The sequence below is a fragment of the Acanthochromis polyacanthus genome, chromosome 13 (genome assembly GCF_021347895.1).
Source record: "Acanthochromis polyacanthus isolate Apoly-LR-REF ecotype Palm Island chromosome 13, KAUST_Apoly_ChrSc, whole genome shotgun sequence".
Lineage (NCBI taxonomy): Eukaryota > Metazoa > Chordata > Actinopteri > Pomacentridae > Acanthochromis > Acanthochromis polyacanthus.
This window is the reverse complement of record NC_067125.1, coordinates 1,602,504-1,623,475: the sequence shown is the minus strand read 5'-3', so window position 1 is coordinate 1,623,475 and position 20,972 is coordinate 1,602,504. Positions and strand designations below refer to the sequence as shown.

Below are 20,972 nucleotides of genomic sequence, written 5' to 3'. Positions count from 1 at the left end.
GGAGAGAGAGAGAGAGAGAGAGAGAGAGAGAGAGAGAGAGAGAGAGAGAGAGAGAGAGAGAGAGAGAGAGAGAGAGAGAGAGAGAGAGAGAGAGAGAGAGAGAGAGAGAGAGAGAGAGAGAGAGAGAGAGAGAGAGAGAGAGAGAGAGAGAGAGAGAGAGAGAGAGAGAGAGAGAGAGAGAGAGAGAGAGAGAGAGAGAGAGAGAGAGAGAGATTGATTGATTGATTGATTGATTGATTGATTGATTAGATTTGTGTGAAGTTGAGTGACATGATAACCTGTATCTCGGGCTGTTCTTTCCATCTCCATCTTCTTCTTTTTTCGTCCTTCAGCACCACTCCTGAACTTCTTTTGGAGCCATGATGCCATCTCTAGTGCTACTGCTTTTCCATCTGTGGCTTCTCCAGACCAGAGTAATCGATCAAGTTTGAAACGGTGCCGTGGTGTCACAGTAGCCTAACTTACGCACGAAGCATGGAGTCACCAACTGACTGCTGGTTTAGTTTTTCTTTCCTGTATTTTTCCCGTATAGTTTTCTAATAAGCCAGTTTAAATTGATATGTTACCATGATGATTTATGTTTTATTGGAATAAAGACAGGGACAAAATGCGAATCACACACTTATTGTGATGTGGCTATAAACAACGGCATAGAGTGTTCATGCCAGCGGCCGGCCCTGTTCTGGTGTCTGACAGACGGACGTCAGGACAGAACCTGGACCAGTTGGTAAGTAGCTGCTCCTTTAAATCCACCAGACCAACCAGCTGAATCCTACAGGAACCAAACATCTCATCTTCTTCACCTCCTCCTCCAGCTATAGTTCAATGGACAAGGAAGCAACAAGTTTACAGGTCAGACCAGAGCATCACTGTTAGGTTCAAAACCTGAAAAGCAGTATTAATTTTAGAATTATTCTTGTTATCATTAGAATTATTCTTATTAATTTTAGAATTATTTTTATTATCGTTACAATTATTCTTATTAATATTGGAATTATTGTTTTTGTTGTCATTTCTACCACTAATGCTATTTTGTTATTGTTGTTAGTTTATAGTAAAAGTAGCTCTATAGCAGTTTTATTATAGTTGTAGTTATTTATGGTCTCTGAAGAACTGGAGCTGCTGGATGACTTTATGACAACAATGATTAAAATTACTACTGCTAGAAATATCACTGCTACTACTAATAATAATAAAGGCTGTGGATCGGTGGTTAGCACTGTCGCCTTGCAGCTAGAAGATCCCCGGTTTGTGTCCTGGCCTGGTTCTAGTTTTGGTTCTGGTCTTTCTGGATGAAGTCTCCATGTTCTCCTGCTGAGTTCTCTTGGTTCTTTCCACAGTCTAACAACATGCTGAGGTTCATTAGTGGAACTAAATGTTTGTCTCTATGTGTAGCCCTGTGATAGGCTGTTACCTGTCCAGGTGAGCCTGTGATAGGCTGTTACCTGTCCAGGTGTCTCCTGCCTTCACCCTCAGTCAGCTGGGAAAGACTCCAGCCCCATGACCCTGATGAGGGTTAAATGGTGTGTAGATGATGGATGGATCATAATGTGTGAAAGACAGCAGCTGTTGGATGAGTTTATTAAAATAATTGATCATGTTTGCAGGGCCACTGCTGCTGGATGAGTTTGTGGAATGGAGGAAGTGGTGTTCAGCGTCATAGCAGACAGTCATCATCTGGACACTACAAGGAGGAAGGAAGTGAAACTGGAGGAACCTGTGATGAAGCTGCTTCCAGGTGAACCTCCGTCTGGACTCACCTCCAGCACAGAAATGAACTCATTTATGTTTTCTACAGAATTATTTTTCCCATTTTGTCTTGTTTGTATACGTTTTCAAAATAATAATAAAGGAGAATAAACATTCATTTTATCAGCACAGATTTATTTATGATGAACTCAGTAACTGATCATCCTGAAGACATTTACACCTGACAGACAAGGTACAAGTGGCTTCACCTGTTGGCTTCACCTGTTAGCGACACTCTGAGCAGGATAATGGATGTGAAGGAAGGAAGCTGTGTGTTAGCGTCTCTTAGCTTCTCGTCTGCTCTCATTAAACTACATTCTAATCCTGAACTACAGTAGTGCTGCTGTCATTTCCAGATGTTTCTGGTGTCAGACCGACCACATGCTATCGGGTCAGGTGGGTTGGTGTTGATGGTTTTAGGACCAGGATGTGTTCTGGGTTCTTGTAGTTCTCAGATGAGGATGAAGACCTGTACCCTCGCATGGTGTTATCTTATATCTCCATGTGAAAATGTTGCGTCGCTTTGCCGTCAGTCTCCTTCCTGTCCAGCGGTGATGCTGAAGCGGTGGCCATGATGGCGTTGAGGCGTGTCAGAGAGAGTGAGCGCTGTTTGAGCCTGGGGGCAGGGCTTGGCTCCTGGGGGGCGGGGTCAGGAAGGTGCTGGTACCGGTGGCCGTCCTCATCGTAGTTGTACAGACGGATGACCCGGCGGCCTGGCCGAGGAGCGGGAGCCTCATGTTTCACCTCCTGGTTTTTCCCAGCTTCTCTTTCTGCAGAATCTCTAACAGCTGTCTGACCAGCTTCATCTTTCTTATCATCACTGTCCTCTGCTTCACTTCCTCTATCTCCTCCCACCATGTAGAACCCACTGGTCTCATCAGACCCTTCAATCTCCTCATCAGAACCTTCAGCCTTCTCCTCATCAGACCCTTCAACCATCTCATCAGAACCTTCAACCTTCTCCTCATCAGACCCTTCAACCATCTCCTCATCAGACCCTTTGTCCTGCTTGTGGTCGCATCCCTGTAGATATTCCGTGGTTTCTTCGTCTCTCTTGTGTCTGAAGCTTCTCTGAGGTTTTTTGGGAGGAGATGAGGTTGTCGAAACTATCTCCATTTCCTGGTTGTCAAACATCGGTGGCAGGGTTGTCATGGTGACCTCTGGCCCGTGGTCTGGTACGTCAGGTTGGCGTCGCCGTGGTGACTTTAGCTTCATGGTGACGGCTGTGAAACACCTGAGAGGAGATGATTTACAGTTAAAGCTGTTAAAGATTTATGTTGTTGAGAAACTCTGACAAGATTTAGGGTTAGATGTTGGTGTTCACTGAGGTCTCTGTGTTCAGAGGTCTAGGTGTTGATGTTCACTGGGGTCTAGGTGTTGGTGCGTGTTCTGTGAGTAGTACAGGTTTGTGAGTCCATCATTTCATCTCCAACTGAGCATCACCTCAGTTCTATAATCTCACCTGAGGACCTGGGTTCTGGTTAAAGCTCCGACGCTGAAGCCCAAAACAAACGTGATCACCACTGAAGCAGCCACAGCTCCAGCAAACAGCCCATCTGAAACACCCTGCTGCTTCTCTGGACCTCCAGTCTCTGGACCTCCAGTCCTTCCTGACGTGTGGACCTGCAGCTGGTATGGCTGCAGCTTGGTTTCTTTTCTGAGCTGCATCAGACAGTAGTAGAAGCCGCTGTGCAGGAAGCTGCTGTTGGAGATCAACAGGCTTCTGTCAGGCTGCAGGATGACACTGTCACCGTGGAAACTAGGACCCTGCAGGTCTCCAAAGGGGGTGTGCCAGAACCGGAGCTCACTTGTACCTGAGAGGAGATACAGGTGAGCAGCTGCAGGAGGGATCAGGAGTCCAGACTAAGAAATAGCTTCAAAGGTTTAAAACATGCAGCAAAATAACACAGAAGCATTCCAATAAATCCACCAGAACCTCCTCAGAACATCTGGTGTTCAGACTGAGACACCTGGAGGATGGATGTAGAACCGATCTGGGGTCAGTTTCTGCCAGAGTTCTGCTAAAAACTGACAGATCAGTTTTACATCCATACAGATGAGAACCAGAATGATGTGAAATTTGCCCCAAGTGACTCAAAAATTATCCAAAATTACAGAAAATTATCCAATTTCTGTTGTTTACAATGATAAAAACTCTCATCAGAAACCAGATCCATTGTTCAGACTGAGACACCTGGATGGATGTAAAACTGATCTGGAGTCAGTTTTTACCAGAACTCAGATGTTTCTCCTACTAAATGTCATGGGTCTATCTGCTGGACTGATGAAGTTCTGAAAAAGTCCATTAAAAAGTGATAAATCTGGACCCTCCTCTGTGGACTTCAAGGACCTGGAATGTTCTAAGAGAGACTAAACTTAAAGACTGGAAGCAGGAAAGGAGAACGTCCCCTGAAGAAAGTTCTAGAGCAGACCTACCGACAACTGGAGAAAGTTCTAGAGTGAACCTACCGACAACTGTACAGCTGTCGATACAACTTTCTCCAGGGGACGTTCTCCTCTATGGACTTGAAGGACCTCAAACTTTGGAGATATTCCCAGTCTGAAGGTAGAACTCAGATCATTAATAAAGTTCCAGATGGTTCTGAGGAGGTTCTATCTAGGTTTGGTTGGTTTCCTCTAAATAAAGACCAAACTGACCGTTGTTCTCTCCACATGTTAGAGTCAGCTGAGTTCCTGGTGGAGCTTCTAAGCTGCTGGTTGGTTCCACGGTTACAGATGTTGGTCCTCCAGCAGCCGTCAGTGTGACGATTAGCCAGCTAGTTAGCACGGTTAGACAGCTAGTTACCATGGTTACCTGCAGAGGAGATCAGCTGAGGTTTATTGTTCATATGGAATAAAAACAGCAACTAGACGGAGACGGTAAACTCTTGTAGACATCAGGGTTAGAGCTGTCTATGGTCACAGTTTCTGGTTTTGACTAAACTCACTGGAAGGTTCACCGTCTGTTCCACATCTGCTGCCTGAAAGCACAAAACCATTTACTGTCTGAGTAGTCCAGTTTAGATTCACCGTAGAGGATCTAAAACAACAGCTGAAGAGTCTGAAGCATCGGCAGGGGTTCTGCTGATTTAAAGTGAGTTTTTAGGTGAATAAAACACTAAACGTTCTGAGATAAAGATCTAAAGGTTCCTCTACCTGCTGGCTGTTCTGTCATCCGCCTGATGCTGCTGCAGGATCCTCCAGTTTAAAGTACGTTTCCTCACATGACTGGTGTTAAACATTAAGCTGATGCTGCTGCTGTTAGCAGACCATTAAAGTCACCACTTTATATGGAACATCTGGAGGGAAACATCTACTTTAATCATTTAAATGAACATTATCTGGGTGGTTGATGGTAAAATGTTTCATTAATGGGATTTCAATTTAAACTCGGGGTTTATTTACATTAAACTGAGTTTTTCTCCTTCAGATTCAGTTAATCAATAATCATGTTAGCTTTGAAGTTTAATGTAGCCGCAAGGGGACACAAGCCAGTGTCTTATTGTGCCGGTCCCAAGCCCGGATAAATACAGAGGGTTGTGGCAGGAAGGGCATCCAACGTAAAACTTTGGCCAAATCAAACATGCGAATCAAATGTATGACTTCCATACCGGATCGGTCGAGGCCCGGGTTAACAACGACCACCATCGGTGCTGTCGACCTACAGGGTGCCGGTGGAAAATGGACGACTGTTGGTCGAAGAAGGAGGGGAGGAAGGTGTGTTCGTAGGAAGAGAGAGAAGAGGAACACCAAGAGTCTAGGACTGAGAGTAGGGACTTTGAATGTTGGAACTATGACAGGAAAAGGTAGAGAGCTGGTTGACATGATGCAGAGGAGGAAGGTGGACATACTATGTGTCCAGGAGACCAGGTGGAAAGGTAGTAAAGCTAGAAGTTTAGGAGCAGGGTTCAAGTTGTTCTATCATGGTGTAGATAGGAAGAGAAACGGAGTAGGAGTTATCTTGAAGGAGGAGTTTGTTAGGAATGTCCTGGAGGTAAAAAGAGTGTCAGATCGAGTGATGAGCCTGAAGCTAGAAATCGAAGGTGTGATGTTCAATGTTGTTAGTGGGTATGCTCCACAGGTAGGATGTGAGCTGGAGGAGAAGGAGAAATTCTGGTTGGACCTTGATGAAGTGATGCAGAGCATCCCTAGAAGTGAGAGAGTTGTCATTGGTGCAGACTTCAATGGACATGTTGGTGCAGGAAACAGAGATGATGAGGAGGTCATGGGCAGGTTTGGTATCCAGGAGAGGAACGCAGAAGGACAGATGGTGGTTGACTTTGCAAAAAGGATGGAAATGGCTGTAGTGAATACTTTCTTCCAGAAGAGGCAGGAACATAGCGTGACCTATAAGAGTGGAGATAGGAGCACACAGGTAGACTACATCTTGTGTAGACGGTGTAATCTGAAGGAGATCAGTGACTGCAAAGTAGTGGTAGGTGAGAGTGTAGCCAGACAGCATAGGATGGTGGTGTGTAGGATGACCCTGGTGGTGAAGAAGATGAAGAGGGCAAAGGCAGAGCAGAGGACCAAATGGTGGAAGCTGAAAAAGGAAGAGTGTTGTATGACTTTCAGGAAAGAGTTGAGACAGGCTTTGGATGGTCAGGAGGTGCTTCCAGATGACTGGACAACTACAGCAAATGTGATCAGGGAGACAGGTCAGAGGGTACTTGGTGTGTCATCTGGTAGGAAAGGAGATAAGGAGACTTGGTGGTGGAATGAGGAGGTGCAGGAGTGGATCCAGAGAAAGAGGTTAGCTAAGAAGAAGTGGGACACTGAGAGGACTGAAGAGAGTAGACAGGAGTACAGGGAGATGCAGCGTAAGGTGAAAGTAGAGATGGCAAAGGCCAAACAAGGGGCTTACGATGACTTGTATTCTAGGTTGGACAGTAAGGAGGGAGAGACTGATCTGTACAGGTTGGCAAGGCAGAGAGACAGAGATGGGAAGGACGTGCAGCAGGTTAGGGTGATAAAGGATAAGGATGGAAGTGTGTTGACAGGTGCCAATAGTGTGATGGGAAGATGGAAAGAGTACTTTGAAGAGTTAATGAATGAGGAAAATGAGAGAGAATGAAGAGTAGAAGAGGTGACTGTTGTGGACCAGGAAGTAGCAAAGATTAGTAAGGATGAAGTGAGGAGGGCATTGAAGAGGATGAAGAGTGGAAAGGCACTTGGTCCTGATGATATACCTGTGGAGGTATGGAAGTGTCTCAGAGAGGTAGCAGTAGAGTTTCTGACTGGGTTGTTCAACAGGATCTTAGATAGTGAGAAGATGCCCGAGGAATGGAGGAGAAGTGTGCTGGTGCCCATCTTTAAGAACAAGGGAGATGTGCAGAGTTGTGGCAACTCCAGAGGAATAAAGCTGATGAGCCACACGATGAAGCTATGGGAAAGAGTAGTTGAAGCTAGACTAAGGGCAGAGGTGAACATCTGTGAGCAGCAGTATGGTTTCATGCCAAGAAAGAGTACAACACATGCAATATTTGCTTTGAGGATGTTGATAGAGAAGTACAGAGAAGGTCAGAAGGAGCTGCATTGTGTCTTTGTAGATCTGGAGAAAGCTTCTGACAGGGTGCCCAGAGAGGAACTGTGGTTTTGTATGAGGAAGTCTGGAGTGGCAGAGAAGTATGTTAGAGTGGTGCAGGACATGTATGAGGACTGTAAGACAGTGGTGAGGTGTGCTGTAGGAGTAACAGAGGAGTTCAAGGTGGAGGTGGGAGTACATCAGGGATCAGCTCTGAGCCCCTTCTTGTTTGCTATGGTGATGGACAGGATGACAGACGAGGTTAGACAGGAGTCTCCATGGACTATGATGTTTGCAGATGACATTGTGATCTGTAGTGAGAGCAGGGAACAGGTGGAGGAGAAGCTAGAGGCGTGGAGGTTTGCCCTGGAAAGGAGAGGAATGAAGGTTAGCCGCAGCAAGACGGAGTATCTGTGTGTGAATGAGAGGGACCCAAGTGGAAGAGTGAGGTTACAGGGAGAAGAGATCAAGAAGGTGGAGGATTTTAAGTACTTAGGGTCAACAGTCCAGAGCAATGGAGAGTGTGGAAAAGAGGTGAAGAAGCGTGTACAGGCAGGCTGGAACGCCTGGATAAAAGTGTCAGGTGTGATAGAAGAGTTTCAGCTAAAATGAAAGGAAAGGTTTACAAAACTGTGGTGAGACCAGCCATGTTGTTTGGTCTGGAGACAGTGTCCCTGAGGAAAAGACAGGAGGCAGAGCTGGAGGTAGCAGAAGTGAAGATGCTGAGGTTCTCTTTGGGAGTGACCAGGATGGATAGGATCAGGAATGAGGACATCAGAGGGACAGCACATGTTAGAGGCTTTGGAGATAAAGTCAGAGAGGCCAGACTGAGATGGTTCAGACATGTCCAGAGGAGAGAGAGTGAATATATTGGTAGAAGGATGCTGAGTTTCCCACTGCCAGGCAGGAGGCCTAGAGGAAGACCAAAGAGGAGGTTTATGGATGTGGTTAAAGAGGACATGAAGGTAGTTGGTGTGAGAGAAGAGGATGCAGCAGACAGGGTTAGATGGAGGCAATTGATTCGCTGTGGCGACCCCTGAAGGGAAAAGCCGAAAGGAAAAGAAGATGATGTTAGCTTTAAAGTTTCAGTTAAATACCATTAAAAAGCTTCATTAATCAGTTGAGATGTTCCAGTAGGAGGAGGAGGAACATTATCCTAACCGTCCAGCAGAGAGCAGCAGAGACCCACAGACCATCACTTTACCTTCTGTTGGTTCTTTAGCCATTAAACCTTTAAATTATGTTGGTTCTCTAGTTAAATTCTTGATAAATTCTGTTTATGTGGAACTTCAGCAGCTTCCATAAAGTTCTGATGTGACCAGTACCTGTTAGAACTTTATTCCTGCTGATTGTTTATATTTTGCCTTCATTTCCTGTGTTTTGTCTTATTTGCTCCATTTTCTGGGTTTTATTTGATATTGTTTTATTCTGAGGGACTCGGTGTTTAAATAAATCCTGGTTCTGTTGTTGATAACTGAAGGTTCATTTCGGTTTTATTTATTTAGCACCAATTACAATCAAATTGTCTCAAGACTCTTTACAGAACCCAGATGCCTGAGCTAAGTTCTGACCAGAGGATGGAGAAGTCGTCATGGAGACACTTTATAAACACCAGGTTAACAATGAATCCTCCAAACACACCTGGTGACATCATACCTGCTCACCTGTCTGGAGCCCAGAGGTTCTGATGACGTCATACCTGCTCACCTGTCTGGAGCCCAGAGGTTCTGATGACGTCATACCTGCTCACCTGTCTGGAGCCCAGAGGTTCATCACTAAAAATAAACAGCATCAAACATCTGGCAATCATTCAGGTTCATTTAAATACAAAAAAACAGAGGATTCTAATGTGAATTAATTCTGAATATTATGTGTAATTTAACAAAGCAGGAAAAATCTGTCAAATGTTTGTAAATTATAAAAAGTAGTTTATTTGTTTATAGTGTAGAAAAGTCAGCAATGTAGTTTGAGCTGCTTTAGAAACACACCAGTTATTATTGTTATTCTTATTTTTTACTATTGCTATTACGAGTATCACCACCACCACCACCACCACCACCATCACCATCACCATCACCAAGCTGCTGGTAGTGGCAGTTTGTCCGCTGCTCCCTGAACGCCTCCTCGATAGGAGTAGAACCAGCGGCTCCTCCCGTCCGTCTGTCCGCCTCTGGAGCTTCACTGCTCGGATCTGAAGAGTCTGAACCTCCGGGAGAGAAGCAGCAGCGGAGACCGGATCAGCAGGTGAGCGAGTTTAACTCCAACTAAACAACTTATTAGCTTTCCGACCAACTACCTAAGCACACAACTAACCGACGAACCATCTAACTACCTATTTATCTACCTATCTAACCAGCTAACTAACGGACTAACCAACCAACCAGCTGTCGTTATTTGACGGTTTAACGTTCAGGTAAAACTTCCGTTTTTCTAGTTATTCTTCAACAGAATCTTTGATTCATCAGAAACTGTTTAAAACAAAAGGAGGAAAAATCAAAGTTTTTCTGTTTAGACTGAAAAGTAGAAACTTCGGTGAAGTTACAAAACAAAAACAGGAAGTACCTTCAAAATAAAGTCCTGTCAGAGGAACAAGCAGCGTTAGACCAGTCTGTAACAGGACGTAATACTGGACGTAGTACTGGATGTAGTAGAGAACATAGAAACAGACTATAAATCATTCATAAAACTGTTTTCAGAGTTTCTGAATCAGGAATAAACTTTTATCTTTACTTCATGGGAATCAAACAGAATGTTAATCAGAATGCAAACAGACCATCGTTAAAATCTGTTGAGTTAAAACGAACTAAAAGTGTTCAGTTCAGTAAAAAGACACGAACTAGAAAACAGATTAGTAACAGAAACATCAGTTCTTTTAGTTTGAAGGAGAGACTTCCTGTTTTCTGTGGTGATTTTTTTGGAACATTTTACTAATATGATTCACTTATTTAATCAGAGTTCAGATACGACTTCCTGTTTGGAGTCAGAGACGCTTTCAGCAACACATGTACGCAATAATAACACAACATGTACACAACACAAAAATAACACAACATGTACGCTACAATAACACAACATGTACACAGCACAAAAATAACACAACATGTACGCTACAATAACACAACATGTACGCTACATTAACACAACATGTACACAAAAATAACACAACAACCTGTACGCAACAATAACACATGTACGCTACAATAACACAACATGTACGCAACAATAACACAACATGTACGCAACAATAACACAACATGTACACAACATGTACACAACATGTACGCAACAATAACACAACGTGTACGCAACAATAACACAACATGTACGCTACATTAACACAACATGTACACAAAAATAACACAACAACCTGTACGCAACAATAACACAACGTGTACGCTACATTAACACAACATGTACACAAAAATAACACAACAACCTGTACGCAACAATAACACATGTACGCTACAATAACACAACATGTACGCAACAATAACACAACATGTACGCAACAATAACACAACATGTACACAACATGTACACAACATGTACGCAACATGTACACAACGTGTACGCAACAATAACACAACGTGTACGCAACAATAACACAACGTGTACGCAACAATAACACAACGTGTACGCAACAATAACACAACATGTACACAACAATAACACGTGTACGCAACAATAACACAACATGTACGCAACATGTACACAACGTGTACGCAACAATAACACAACGTGTACGCAACAATAACACAACGTGTACGCAACAATAACACAACATGTACGCAACATGTACACAACATGTACGCAACATGTACACAACATGTACGCAACAATAACACAACATGTACGCAACAATAACACAACGTGTACGCAACAATAACACAACATGTACGCAACAATAACACAACATGTACACAACATGTACACAACATGTACGCAACATGTACACAACGTGTACGCAACAATAACACAACGTGTACGCAACAATAACACAACGTGTACGCAACAATAACACAACGTGTACGCAACAATAACACGTGTACGCAACAATAACACAACATGTACGCAACATGTACACAACGTGTACGCAACAATAACACAACATGTACGCAACAATAACACAACGTGTACGCAACAATAACACAACGTGTACGCAACAATAACACGTGTACGCAACAATAACACAACATGTACGCAACATGTACACAACATGTACGCAACAATAACACAACATGTACGCAACAATAACACAACATGTACACAACATGTACGCAACATGTACACAACATGTACGCAACAATAACACAACGTGTACGCAACAATAACACAACGTGTACGCAACAATAACACAACGTGTACGCAACAATAACACAACGTGTACGCAACAATAACACAACATGTACGCAACATGTACACAACATGTACGCAACATGTACACAACATGTACGCAACAATAACACAACGTGTACGCAACAATAACACAACGTGTACGCAACAATAACACAACGTGTACGCAACAATAACACAACGTGTACGCAACAATAACACGTGTACGCAACAATAACACAACATGTACGCAACATGTACACAACGTGTACGCAACAATAACACAACGTGTACGCAACAATAACACAACGTGTACGCAACAATAACACAACGTGTACGCAACAATAACACAACATGTACGCAACATGTACACAACATGTACGCAACATGTACACAACATGTACGCAACAATAACACAACGTGTACGCAACAATAACACGTGTACGCAACAATAACACAACGTGTACGCAACAATAACACGTGTACGCAACATGTACACAACATGTACGCAACAATAACACAACGTGTACGCAACAATAACACAACATGTACGCAACAATAACACAACGTGTACGCAACAATAACACAACATGTACGCAACAATAACACAACGTGTACGCAACAATAACACAACATGTAAGCAACAATAACACAACATGTACGCAACATGTACACAACATGTACGCAACAATAACACAACGTGTACGCAACAATAACACAACGTGTACGCAACAATAACACAACGTGTACGCAACAATAACACAACGTGTACGCAACAATAACACAACATGTACGCAACAATAACACAACATGTACGCAACAATAACAACATGTACGCAACAATAACAACATGTACGCAACAATAACAACATGTACGCAACAATAACACAACATGTACGCAACAATAACACATGTACACAACAATAACACAACATGTACGCAACAATAACACAACATGTACGCAACAATAACAACATGTACGCAACAATAACACAACATGTACGCAACAATAACACAACATGTACGCAACAATAACACATGTACACAACAATAACACAACATGTACGCAACAATAACACAACATGTACGCAACAATAACACAACATGTACGCAACAATAACACATGTACACAACAATAACACAACATGTACGCAACAATAACACAACATGTACGCAACAATAACAACATGTACGCAACAATAACAATATGTACGCAACAATAACACAACATGTACGCAACAATAACACAACATGTATGCAACAATAACACAACAATAACATGTACGCAACAATAACAACATGTACGCAACACGTGTGTGTTTAAAGTGTGTGTTTGTTGTGAAGCCGCCGTTTAAGTTCTTGTTTCCATTAAGTCTCTATCAGTCCTCCAGATGTTCTACTCCTGTTTGTAACTTTTATGACGTCCTAAATGAGACTCTGAGTGCTAACAGTAAAATAACTAATTCCTACTGTCATTTTTACACTATTTTTGCTCGATCCCAACCCCAAAATGCATTTTTTTCCACTAATTTTTGGTTCTTTTTTACTGAAAATTGACATAGCTATTGTAGCCGTTTCACTCATGACAATCACAACATACTATATATCATATAAAAACCTGGAATCTCTAGTTTATAAATGTAATCATATTGTTCTTGTATTTTTATTGCAATAGAAATGAAATATGATACAATAACAGCGTGTCTCATATATATATATACTTTTTTATTGAAACAGTACATTCCTGATAGAATGCATTCTATATTGCATATCTGCACTATAATATTATGCATTGCAATGTTTGATTGCTTACATGAATTGACCTTACTGCAGGATCTTTGGATTCATTTTTGATCACTTTTCATTCCGTTTGTTGTTCTTGTTACTTTAAGCCTTTATGTTCTGGCTTAGTTCAGGATGTTTCAAAGGCTTTTCTGTAAAGGATGAGTATGCCGGCTTGTTCACTTTCACATAGAGAGACACGAGAGTTCTTTTCTTTTACTGGGGTTTACTGAGGTCTTGGGTCTTGTACACCACAGCACACCACCGTAGAACTGGTGGGATAAACAAAAGATGTACATTTTAACACTTAGCTTCTGCACATACAAAAATTGGATATAACAAAACACACAAATACATACCACTTTGGCCTGCTAGTGAAAACAAACCGGTGGGCTTCAAAATGCTTATTTTTCTTATTGATCGCTGAAATTGACTTGCTGTCGGGACACGTCTGCTGGCTACTGCCTCGCATTGCGTTAAACAGGAAGTGACCCTTCTTTGACCCTAAATTTAGTTACTAAATATCACATTTTAGATTGGCTTATATATTAAATATTATTTCTGATTTGGCCCTATTAATTAGCTAGAAATATTAGGAAAACAAAAATAAGTGTATATAAAAAACCCAAAACGTTATCTTTTAAACTTTCTTAATACATTAGCTCCGCCTAGTGGTGAAACATGAGAACACACATATTCAACTGCAGTCACACTCCCACCATCACACTACTTACTGTATGTGTGATCCTAAATAGAACTTAACACACCAAAGAACTTAGCAAATATTAGCAATACACATCACCTTTTAGTCCTTACTCGGCCTCAAGTAAAAGGATGGTCTTGTGTATTGGCCTTTCTAAAACTGTTTTAGTTCGAGCCCCTTTGTCTCGAGTAGAGTCACTGATGAGAAGCTTGACCTTTCTGACTCGGCCGTCGGCTCCTGGGGTGACTTCTACGACCTTGGCGAGTTTCCATTGGTTCCTTGGAACGCTGTCCTCTTGCAGGAGAACGATGTCATTTATTCTTGTATTTCTTCTGTTCTTAGTCCATTTACTTTTCTGTTGCAGGTTTAACAAATACTCCTTTCTCCATCTGGTCCAAAATACGTTCGCCAAATACTGCACTCTCTTCCATCTTTTCTGCAGGTAGAGATCTTCTCTGACGAACTCTCCAGGTGGGGATGAGATAATTGCTGATTTCATTGTCAAAATATGGTTGGGTGTCAGCGGCTCTGGTCCTACAGGGTCATTGATACACTCTACACTTAGTGGTCGACTATTCACTATTGCCATAGCTTCATACATGAACGTTCTCAATGATGAAGTGTCTAGTCTGGAAGCTGACTGGTCGAGAATGGATCTTAGGACATTTCTTATCGTCCGAATCTGTCTCTCCCAGACTCCTCCCATATGACTGGAAGCAGGTGGGTTGAAAATGAAACTTATACCCAGCTCTTTGACCTTTTCTTGAGTTGCTTGTGTCAAAAACTCATTTCTTGCACCGATGAAATTAGTGCCTTGATCACAATGCAGTTGAGTGACGTTGCCACGTATCGCGATGAAACAACGAAGTGCATTGAGAAAACAGTCTGTGCTGAGGTCATCCAGGACTTCTATGTGGATAGCTCTCGAACACATACATGTAAACAAGAGTCCGTATCTCTTTACCTCTTTCCTCCCTTCTCTCACACAGAATGGTCCGAAACAGTCCATACCACTGTACGCGAATGGAAGGGTAGCTTCAACTCTTTCTGAAGGCAGATCGCCCATCTTCTGGTCTTGATTGAGTTTCCGATATTTTCTGCATTTCACACATTTGTATATGAATGATGAGACTTCAGTACTGCAACCAATTATCCATATGCCATTTGCACGTATTTCATTGACTGTCATCCCTCTACCTTGGTGATGAATCCTTTCATGAAAATGTTTGATGAGCAGACGTGAAACATGATGCTCTTTTGGCAAAATGGCTGGATATTTGATGTTCGGATGGAGTGACGCTTTCGTTAGTCTTCCTCCCACCCTCAGGATATTGTGATTGTCAAGGAATGGACTTAACTTGTGTAACTTGGAATGACTTGCTTTGACTTCTTCTTTGTCTTTAATGGACTTGATTTCTTTGCTGAATGCTTCCTTTTGGACTGTACTTATAATGAACTCCTCTGCTTCTTTCCTTTCTTCCACAGTAGTACTTTCATTTGACATTTCTTTCATGTTCTTTCTGTACTTTACTCGTCTCTTTAATCTTGCAATTGCTCTCACGACTCTCGTCCAATCTGAGAACCTTTCCAGACGTTCTGAGATAGATTTCTCTTCTTTTGCCTTGACAGTAAAGACTTGTGTGACCTTGAGTTCTGGATCTTGAACATTGATCTCTTTCATTTTGATGTCTTCTTTTAGTAGTTCCTTTTGCCATAAGAAACTTGGTCCTGTGAACCAGTTGGACTCCCCTAGTTCCTTTGTCATTACTCCACGCGATGCATGATCAGCGGGATTTTGTTCAGAGGCAACATATCGCCATTGACTTGGTTCTGTGCTTGATCTGATTCTCTGTATTCTGTTAGCAACGAACACATGAAATCGTCTTGCGTCATTGTTGATGTACCCTAGGACGACTTTAGAATCGGTCCAGTAGTACTCTTGAAGGTCTTGGATTTCTAACTCTCTTTTCAGAAAGCTAGCAGTTCTTGCAGCTACAACTGCCGCTGAAAGCTCCAATCTCGGGATGGTTGTCACTTTAGTAGGAGCGACTCTTGCTTTCCCCATTACGAGGGTGCAGTGCACGTCTCCAGACTTAGTTACAGTTCTTAAGTATGAGCACACGCCGTAACCGGATACACTGGCATCAGAAAAGCTGTGTAACTCGTACTGCTGAACTTGGTTGAATGTTGTTGGGACATAACAACGTGGTATCTTAATGACTGACAGGTTCTGGAGGTCTCTAAGCCATTCTTCCCATTGAGGTTTGAGGTCTTCTGGAAGCGGCTCGTCCCAATCCAGCTTCTCCTGACACATTCTTTGAAGAATTCTTTTGCCGACTAGAATGAATGGTGCGACAAATCCAAGTGGGTCGAATATTGAGGCTACTGTGGAGAGCACTCCTCTTCTGGTGAAAGGATTGTTCCTTACGATAACTCTGAAGCGGAATGTATCAGAGGTTACACACCATTGAACACCTAAGGCCCGTTCCATCTTAGGCTCTCCTAGAGCTAGATCCAAGTCGGTTGCTCCTGCTGCACATTCTTCCTTTGGAATGGTAGCAAGCACTTCTTTGCTGTTACTAACGAACTTGTGAAGGTGCAGCTTACCAGTATCACAGAGTTCTCTGGCTTCTTTTACAAGCTGAATAGCTTCTTGCTCTGAGTTCATGCTCACCAAGCCATCATCCACATAGAAGTTATGTTGTATGAACTTCACGGCAGCTTGGCTGAACTTACTTTCGCCTTGAGCAGCTAGATGCTTGAATCCAAAGTTTGCACATCCAGGCGAGGATGCTGCTCCAAACAAGTGGACTCTCATGCGGAACACAGATGGTGGCCAATCCATGTTGCCGTCCTCCCACCATAGAAATCGGAGGTAATCTTGATCTTGTGGGGCAACATGAAATTGGTGGAACATACGCTCGACGTCGCATATGATGGCCACATGTCCTTTCCTAAAACGACACAGAACTCCAACGAGTGTGTTTGTGAGATCTGGTCCTGACAGGAGATGCTCGTTCAGAGATGTATTCTGAAACCTTGCCGAGCAAGCAAAGACGACGCGAATCTTATTTGGCTTCTGCGGATGGTAGATGCCATGATGAGGAATATACCAGGCTGGTTGGTTACTTAGCTCAGCGTCTGGCACCTTCTCTGCATCACCTCTCTCTATGATGTCTTGCATGAATGCCACATAGTCTTTGAAGTAGCGCTCATTTTTTCTGAGACGCCTTTCCAGACATTTAAGCCTGTGCTCTGCACAAAGTTTGTTGTTTGGCAAGTCAGGTCTTTCTTGCTTGAAGGGTAGTGGCATTTCAAAGTGTTTGTCTTGCTTTTGTTTTATGCCTTCTGTTACTTTGGTCAGGAACAATAAGTCTTCTTGTGACATTGTCTCTTCTTCAACATGTCTTTCCACGAAGTCCATCTCCAACACCTTTATTATCTCAGCTGGAGTGACCACTTCTTTGACTTTGTTTCTGCTGACAAAGTGAACTTCAGTTTTGAGCTTGTGTGTGAATTCTACAGCTGGCAGAACTTGTTTGACCATAACACGATGACTTACTCCTATCTCATCTTCATAGTCACTTTCAGAGCTAGCGTAGCCAATGATGCTCCAACCAAGCAGGGATTTTTGTGCGAATGGCTGGTCTCTGTCACCACTGACCACCTCTAGAGGGAGTAGAGCTTGTGGACAATTATATCCAATCAGCACTCCAACGTCACAGTCGAGCTTGGGAGACATCTCATTTGATAGATGTTTTAGATGAGGCCAATTCTCTGCCGTTTTGCTTGTTGGGATATGAGATCTGTTGGCAGGAATGTAGTCTCTGATGTAGGTCGTTGGCAACTTTATTCTGATTTTAGAGTTCATACCTCTTACTTGTAGGTCTTTTAACTTGTGACTTGACACAATCTTTGTTCTAGATGTCATGGTGGAGATCTTGAGTTTGACTGGCTCAGACTTCGTGTTTAGTGACTCAGCTGTGTCTTTCAGGATGAAAGTTGTGTCGCTTTGAGTGTCGAGTAAAGCATACACGAGCCTCTCGTTCTCTGGCTCGTCCACAGTTGACACATAGACTGGGATGACTGAAGAAGTACAACCTTTTGACTTTTGCTGTATGACTCTGTTGGATGTAACTTGTGTGGATTCTTGTTCTTGTGCTTCAGACACCCTTTCTGTTTCCTCTTTAGTCTTTGGTCTTTGTTCTTTGTCTCTTTTCTCTCTGTCTTGATGTAGACAAGTTGGATGAGGTTTTTGACATTTGTCACAGACACTTCTGGAATTACAGTTCTTGGAATTATGACCGGACTTAAGACAGCCAAAACACAGTTTTTCAGACTGCACAAACTTTACTCTTTCTTCCACTGACCTTTCCATTATCTTTCGACATTTGTGAAGTGCGTGACCAGGTTTCTTACAAAAGAGACATGAGACGTTTGTCTTTTCATCTGTGCTTGTGCTGAGTGTCTTGACGTTCAGCATATGATTTCTCTTTGACTTGTCTTTGAACAGATGCTTGCTATCGGATTCATTTGGCCTTATTGCATGCAGTGAGGTGATGGGGTTACACGCAATTCTGGCTTCTTTGTTCAGGAACTTGACAAAGTGACTGAAATCAGGAAACATTTTGTGTTCATCTTGGAACTCTGTTACTCTCCTGTTCCAGCGAGCACTTAACCAATCAGGTAGCTTTGCTGCTATTCTCTGATTTTCTACGCAGTCATTCAAAACTTGTAACCCTTGAACATAGGGAATGGCTGATTCAACACTGCTCAGGAAATCTGCAAACTCACGTAGATCTTTGCTGTCCTTGGTGTTGATTTTGTGCCATGACTGAATCTTGTCACGATATGACTTTCCTATTACAAAGGGATCTCCAAATCTCTCATCAAGTATTTCCCATGCAGCACCATAAGCTGTGTCCGTTCCAATGAGAAAGTGACCTTCAATAGCTTTCTTAGCTGAACCTCCAACATACTTACGTAGGAAGAAGAGCTTTTCTTGTATTGGCAGATTTTTACAATCGACTAGCGTTTTAAAGGATAATTTCCAATCGTTGTACTGCAGCGGATCACCTGTGAAGACTGCAGGCTCTGGGATGGGGATTCTGTTTGCTGTAATTGCCTCTGCAAGGGTCTTTACAAGATCAACGGAGGCTGCTTCATTTGCGGTGTGGATTGCTGTTTGAGGTACTTGGAGAAGTGGAGATTGTGAATTTATTGGAGCTTTAATTTGAGGAGGAATGAATGGTTTGGAGTGCACATTTGGAAAACTTGGTTGTGGGAGAGAACTCTCTTGCTTTACTTGATAGTGAACAACTGGAGATTTTTCTTCATCCTCACTGTTGATACTTTCAGCATACACCTTTAATCTGGCTTGTGCTGCCTTGTGCTTTTGCATTTCTTTCAATAGCTCCACTTCTTTTCTTTTTTCTTCTAACTTTGTCTTTATAGTTGTGCTCTCTGTTAGAAATTGTGCTCTTTTCTTTGCATCCTCAACCTCAAGTTCTCTTATTTCTTCCTCACATTGATGTTGTGTTTTCATGATTTTAATGACTTCTTCAGTTGCTGCTACCTCAGCTGCGGCCTCTTGTCTTTGCTGTAGCGTGAGTAGAGAAGACTGCCTGGACATGACTGTTCTGGACTTCGACTTGTATGAAGAAACACTAGATGAACTGGTCCCAAACACTGACTCTGAATCTGGCCAGGGAATACTGTCTGGATCACCATCTTCTTCCAAGAGGCACTGAGCTTTAGCTTTGGCTGCTCTGCTGATAGCCCAGCACACATCACATTTTCTCCTTATTTCAATGTCAGGACTTTCAATCTTTCTGATCTTACCATAGGTTTCACAGATGTCATTCACGATGATTTCTATTGCATTCAAGGCTTCAGGTATTAACTCAGTGTCTTTCTTTTTTAACATTCTCTTGTAACAGTTCATATTGTACTTCCACTTCTTGTAGATTCGATCAAACTCCTTTGTCAAATAATTTAACCTTGCCTCTTGTAAGGATTTTCCTTTTTCAGTAAGTGTGCGTACACGCTGACTTCTGCGCACATTCTCTGTGCTATCAGATACTGAGGGCTGTGGAGTTTCTTCTCCATTATCCTGCTCTTCTGTATCCTGCTCTCCACTTTCATCATTTTGTACATTAAGCTCATCACTACTTTCAGTGGGCTGTATTGCACTCTTCTCTTCATCTGCCATGTTGTCTTAATATTTTCACTTATTTTGCACATTACCTTGAATAATCTTATTTTTTTTGGGTCCTTTTCTTTAAATGAGAATGCTACGTTTGGATCTTATTAAATGCAATTGACTTTGGCAGCAGGTTACAAGTACTTGTGCTACTTCCAAGACACGACTTTTGTGCTTGCTTGATTAGCTTTTACTTGTTAGCTTGCTTCTTGACTTGTTCAATGCATTTGTCCGTGCACATGATGCTTCCCTTCCACGTGTGTAGCACCTCTTGCTAGTAGCTTCGTCCCGACATCTCGTTGCCTTCTCTGGGGCAGCGTAGTGTTCTACTATGCCGGCTTGTTCACTTTCACATAGAGAGACACGAGAGTTCTTTTCTTTTACTGGGGTTTACTGAGGTCTTGGGTCTTGTACACCACAGCACACCACCGTAGAACTGGTGGGATAAACAAAAGATGTACATTTTAACACTTAGCTTCTGCACATACAAAAATTGGATATAACAAAACACACAAATACATACCACTTTGGCCTGCTAGTGAAAACAAACCGGTGGGCTTCAAAATGCTTATTTTTCTTATTAATCGCTGAAATTGACTTGCTGTCGGGACACGTCTGCTGGCTACTGCCTCGCATTGCGTTAAACAGGAAGTGACCCTTCTTTGACCCTAAATTTAGTT

At 42.5% G+C, this 20,972-nt stretch overlaps 3 protein-coding genes and 1 long non-coding RNA gene across 9 annotated transcripts in view; 2 read left to right on the top strand and 2 right to left on the bottom strand.

The window, feature by feature from the left end:
• The first annotated feature begins 217 nt into the window (after nucleotides 1-217).
• On the top strand, nucleotides 218-1,867 carry LOC110968195 (uncharacterized). The gene is made up of 2 exons (XR_002596857.2): nucleotides 218-1,523; nucleotides 1,608-1,867. It is a non-coding gene; the product is annotated as an uncharacterized LOC110968195 (long non-coding RNA).
• Nucleotides 1,864-9,824, bottom strand: LOC110968194 (uncharacterized). 4 transcript variants are annotated; one of them, XM_022218033.2, is made up of 5 exons: nucleotides 9,655-9,824; nucleotides 8,930-9,473; nucleotides 4,408-4,564; nucleotides 3,212-3,563; nucleotides 1,864-2,983 (listed from the first exon to the last, which is right to left on the bottom strand). In XM_022218033.2, exons 2-5 carry the CDS (start codon nucleotides 9,011-9,013, stop codon nucleotides 2,242-2,244), a joined length of 1,335 nt encoding a protein of 444 aa, XP_022073725.2. In that variant the 5' UTR covers nucleotides 9,014-9,473; nucleotides 9,655-9,824; the 3' UTR covers nucleotides 1,864-2,241. The 4 variants fall into 4 exon arrangements, with proteins under 4 accessions (XP_022073725.2, XP_051813871.1, XP_051813870.1 ...); XM_051957911.1 differs by lacking the exon at nucleotides 9,655-9,824 and having other exon boundaries at nucleotides 8,938-9,442; XM_051957910.1 differs by lacking the exons at nucleotides 8,930-9,473; nucleotides 9,655-9,824 and adding an exon at nucleotides 4,698-6,811.
• capn5a (calpain 5a) overlaps nucleotides 9,398-20,972 on the top strand; it is a 30,416-nt gene continuing 18,841 nt past the window's right edge. For all 3 annotated transcript variants that reach the window (XM_051957906.1, XM_051957905.1, XM_051957904.1), the window contains exon 1: nucleotides 9,398-9,517. The gene's annotated coding sequence lies outside the window, so the exon portion shown is untranslated. The remainder of the gene's footprint in view (nucleotides 9,518-20,972) is intronic.
• LOC127536725 (uncharacterized) lies at nucleotides 13,387-16,329 on the bottom strand. Its single transcript, XM_051957909.1, has 2 exons — nucleotides 13,747-16,329; nucleotides 13,387-13,659 (listed from the first exon to the last, which is right to left on the bottom strand). Exon 1 carries the CDS (start codon nucleotides 16,153-16,155, stop codon nucleotides 14,200-14,202), a length of 1,956 nt encoding a protein of 651 aa, XP_051813869.1. The 5' UTR covers nucleotides 16,156-16,329; the 3' UTR covers nucleotides 13,387-13,659; nucleotides 13,747-14,199.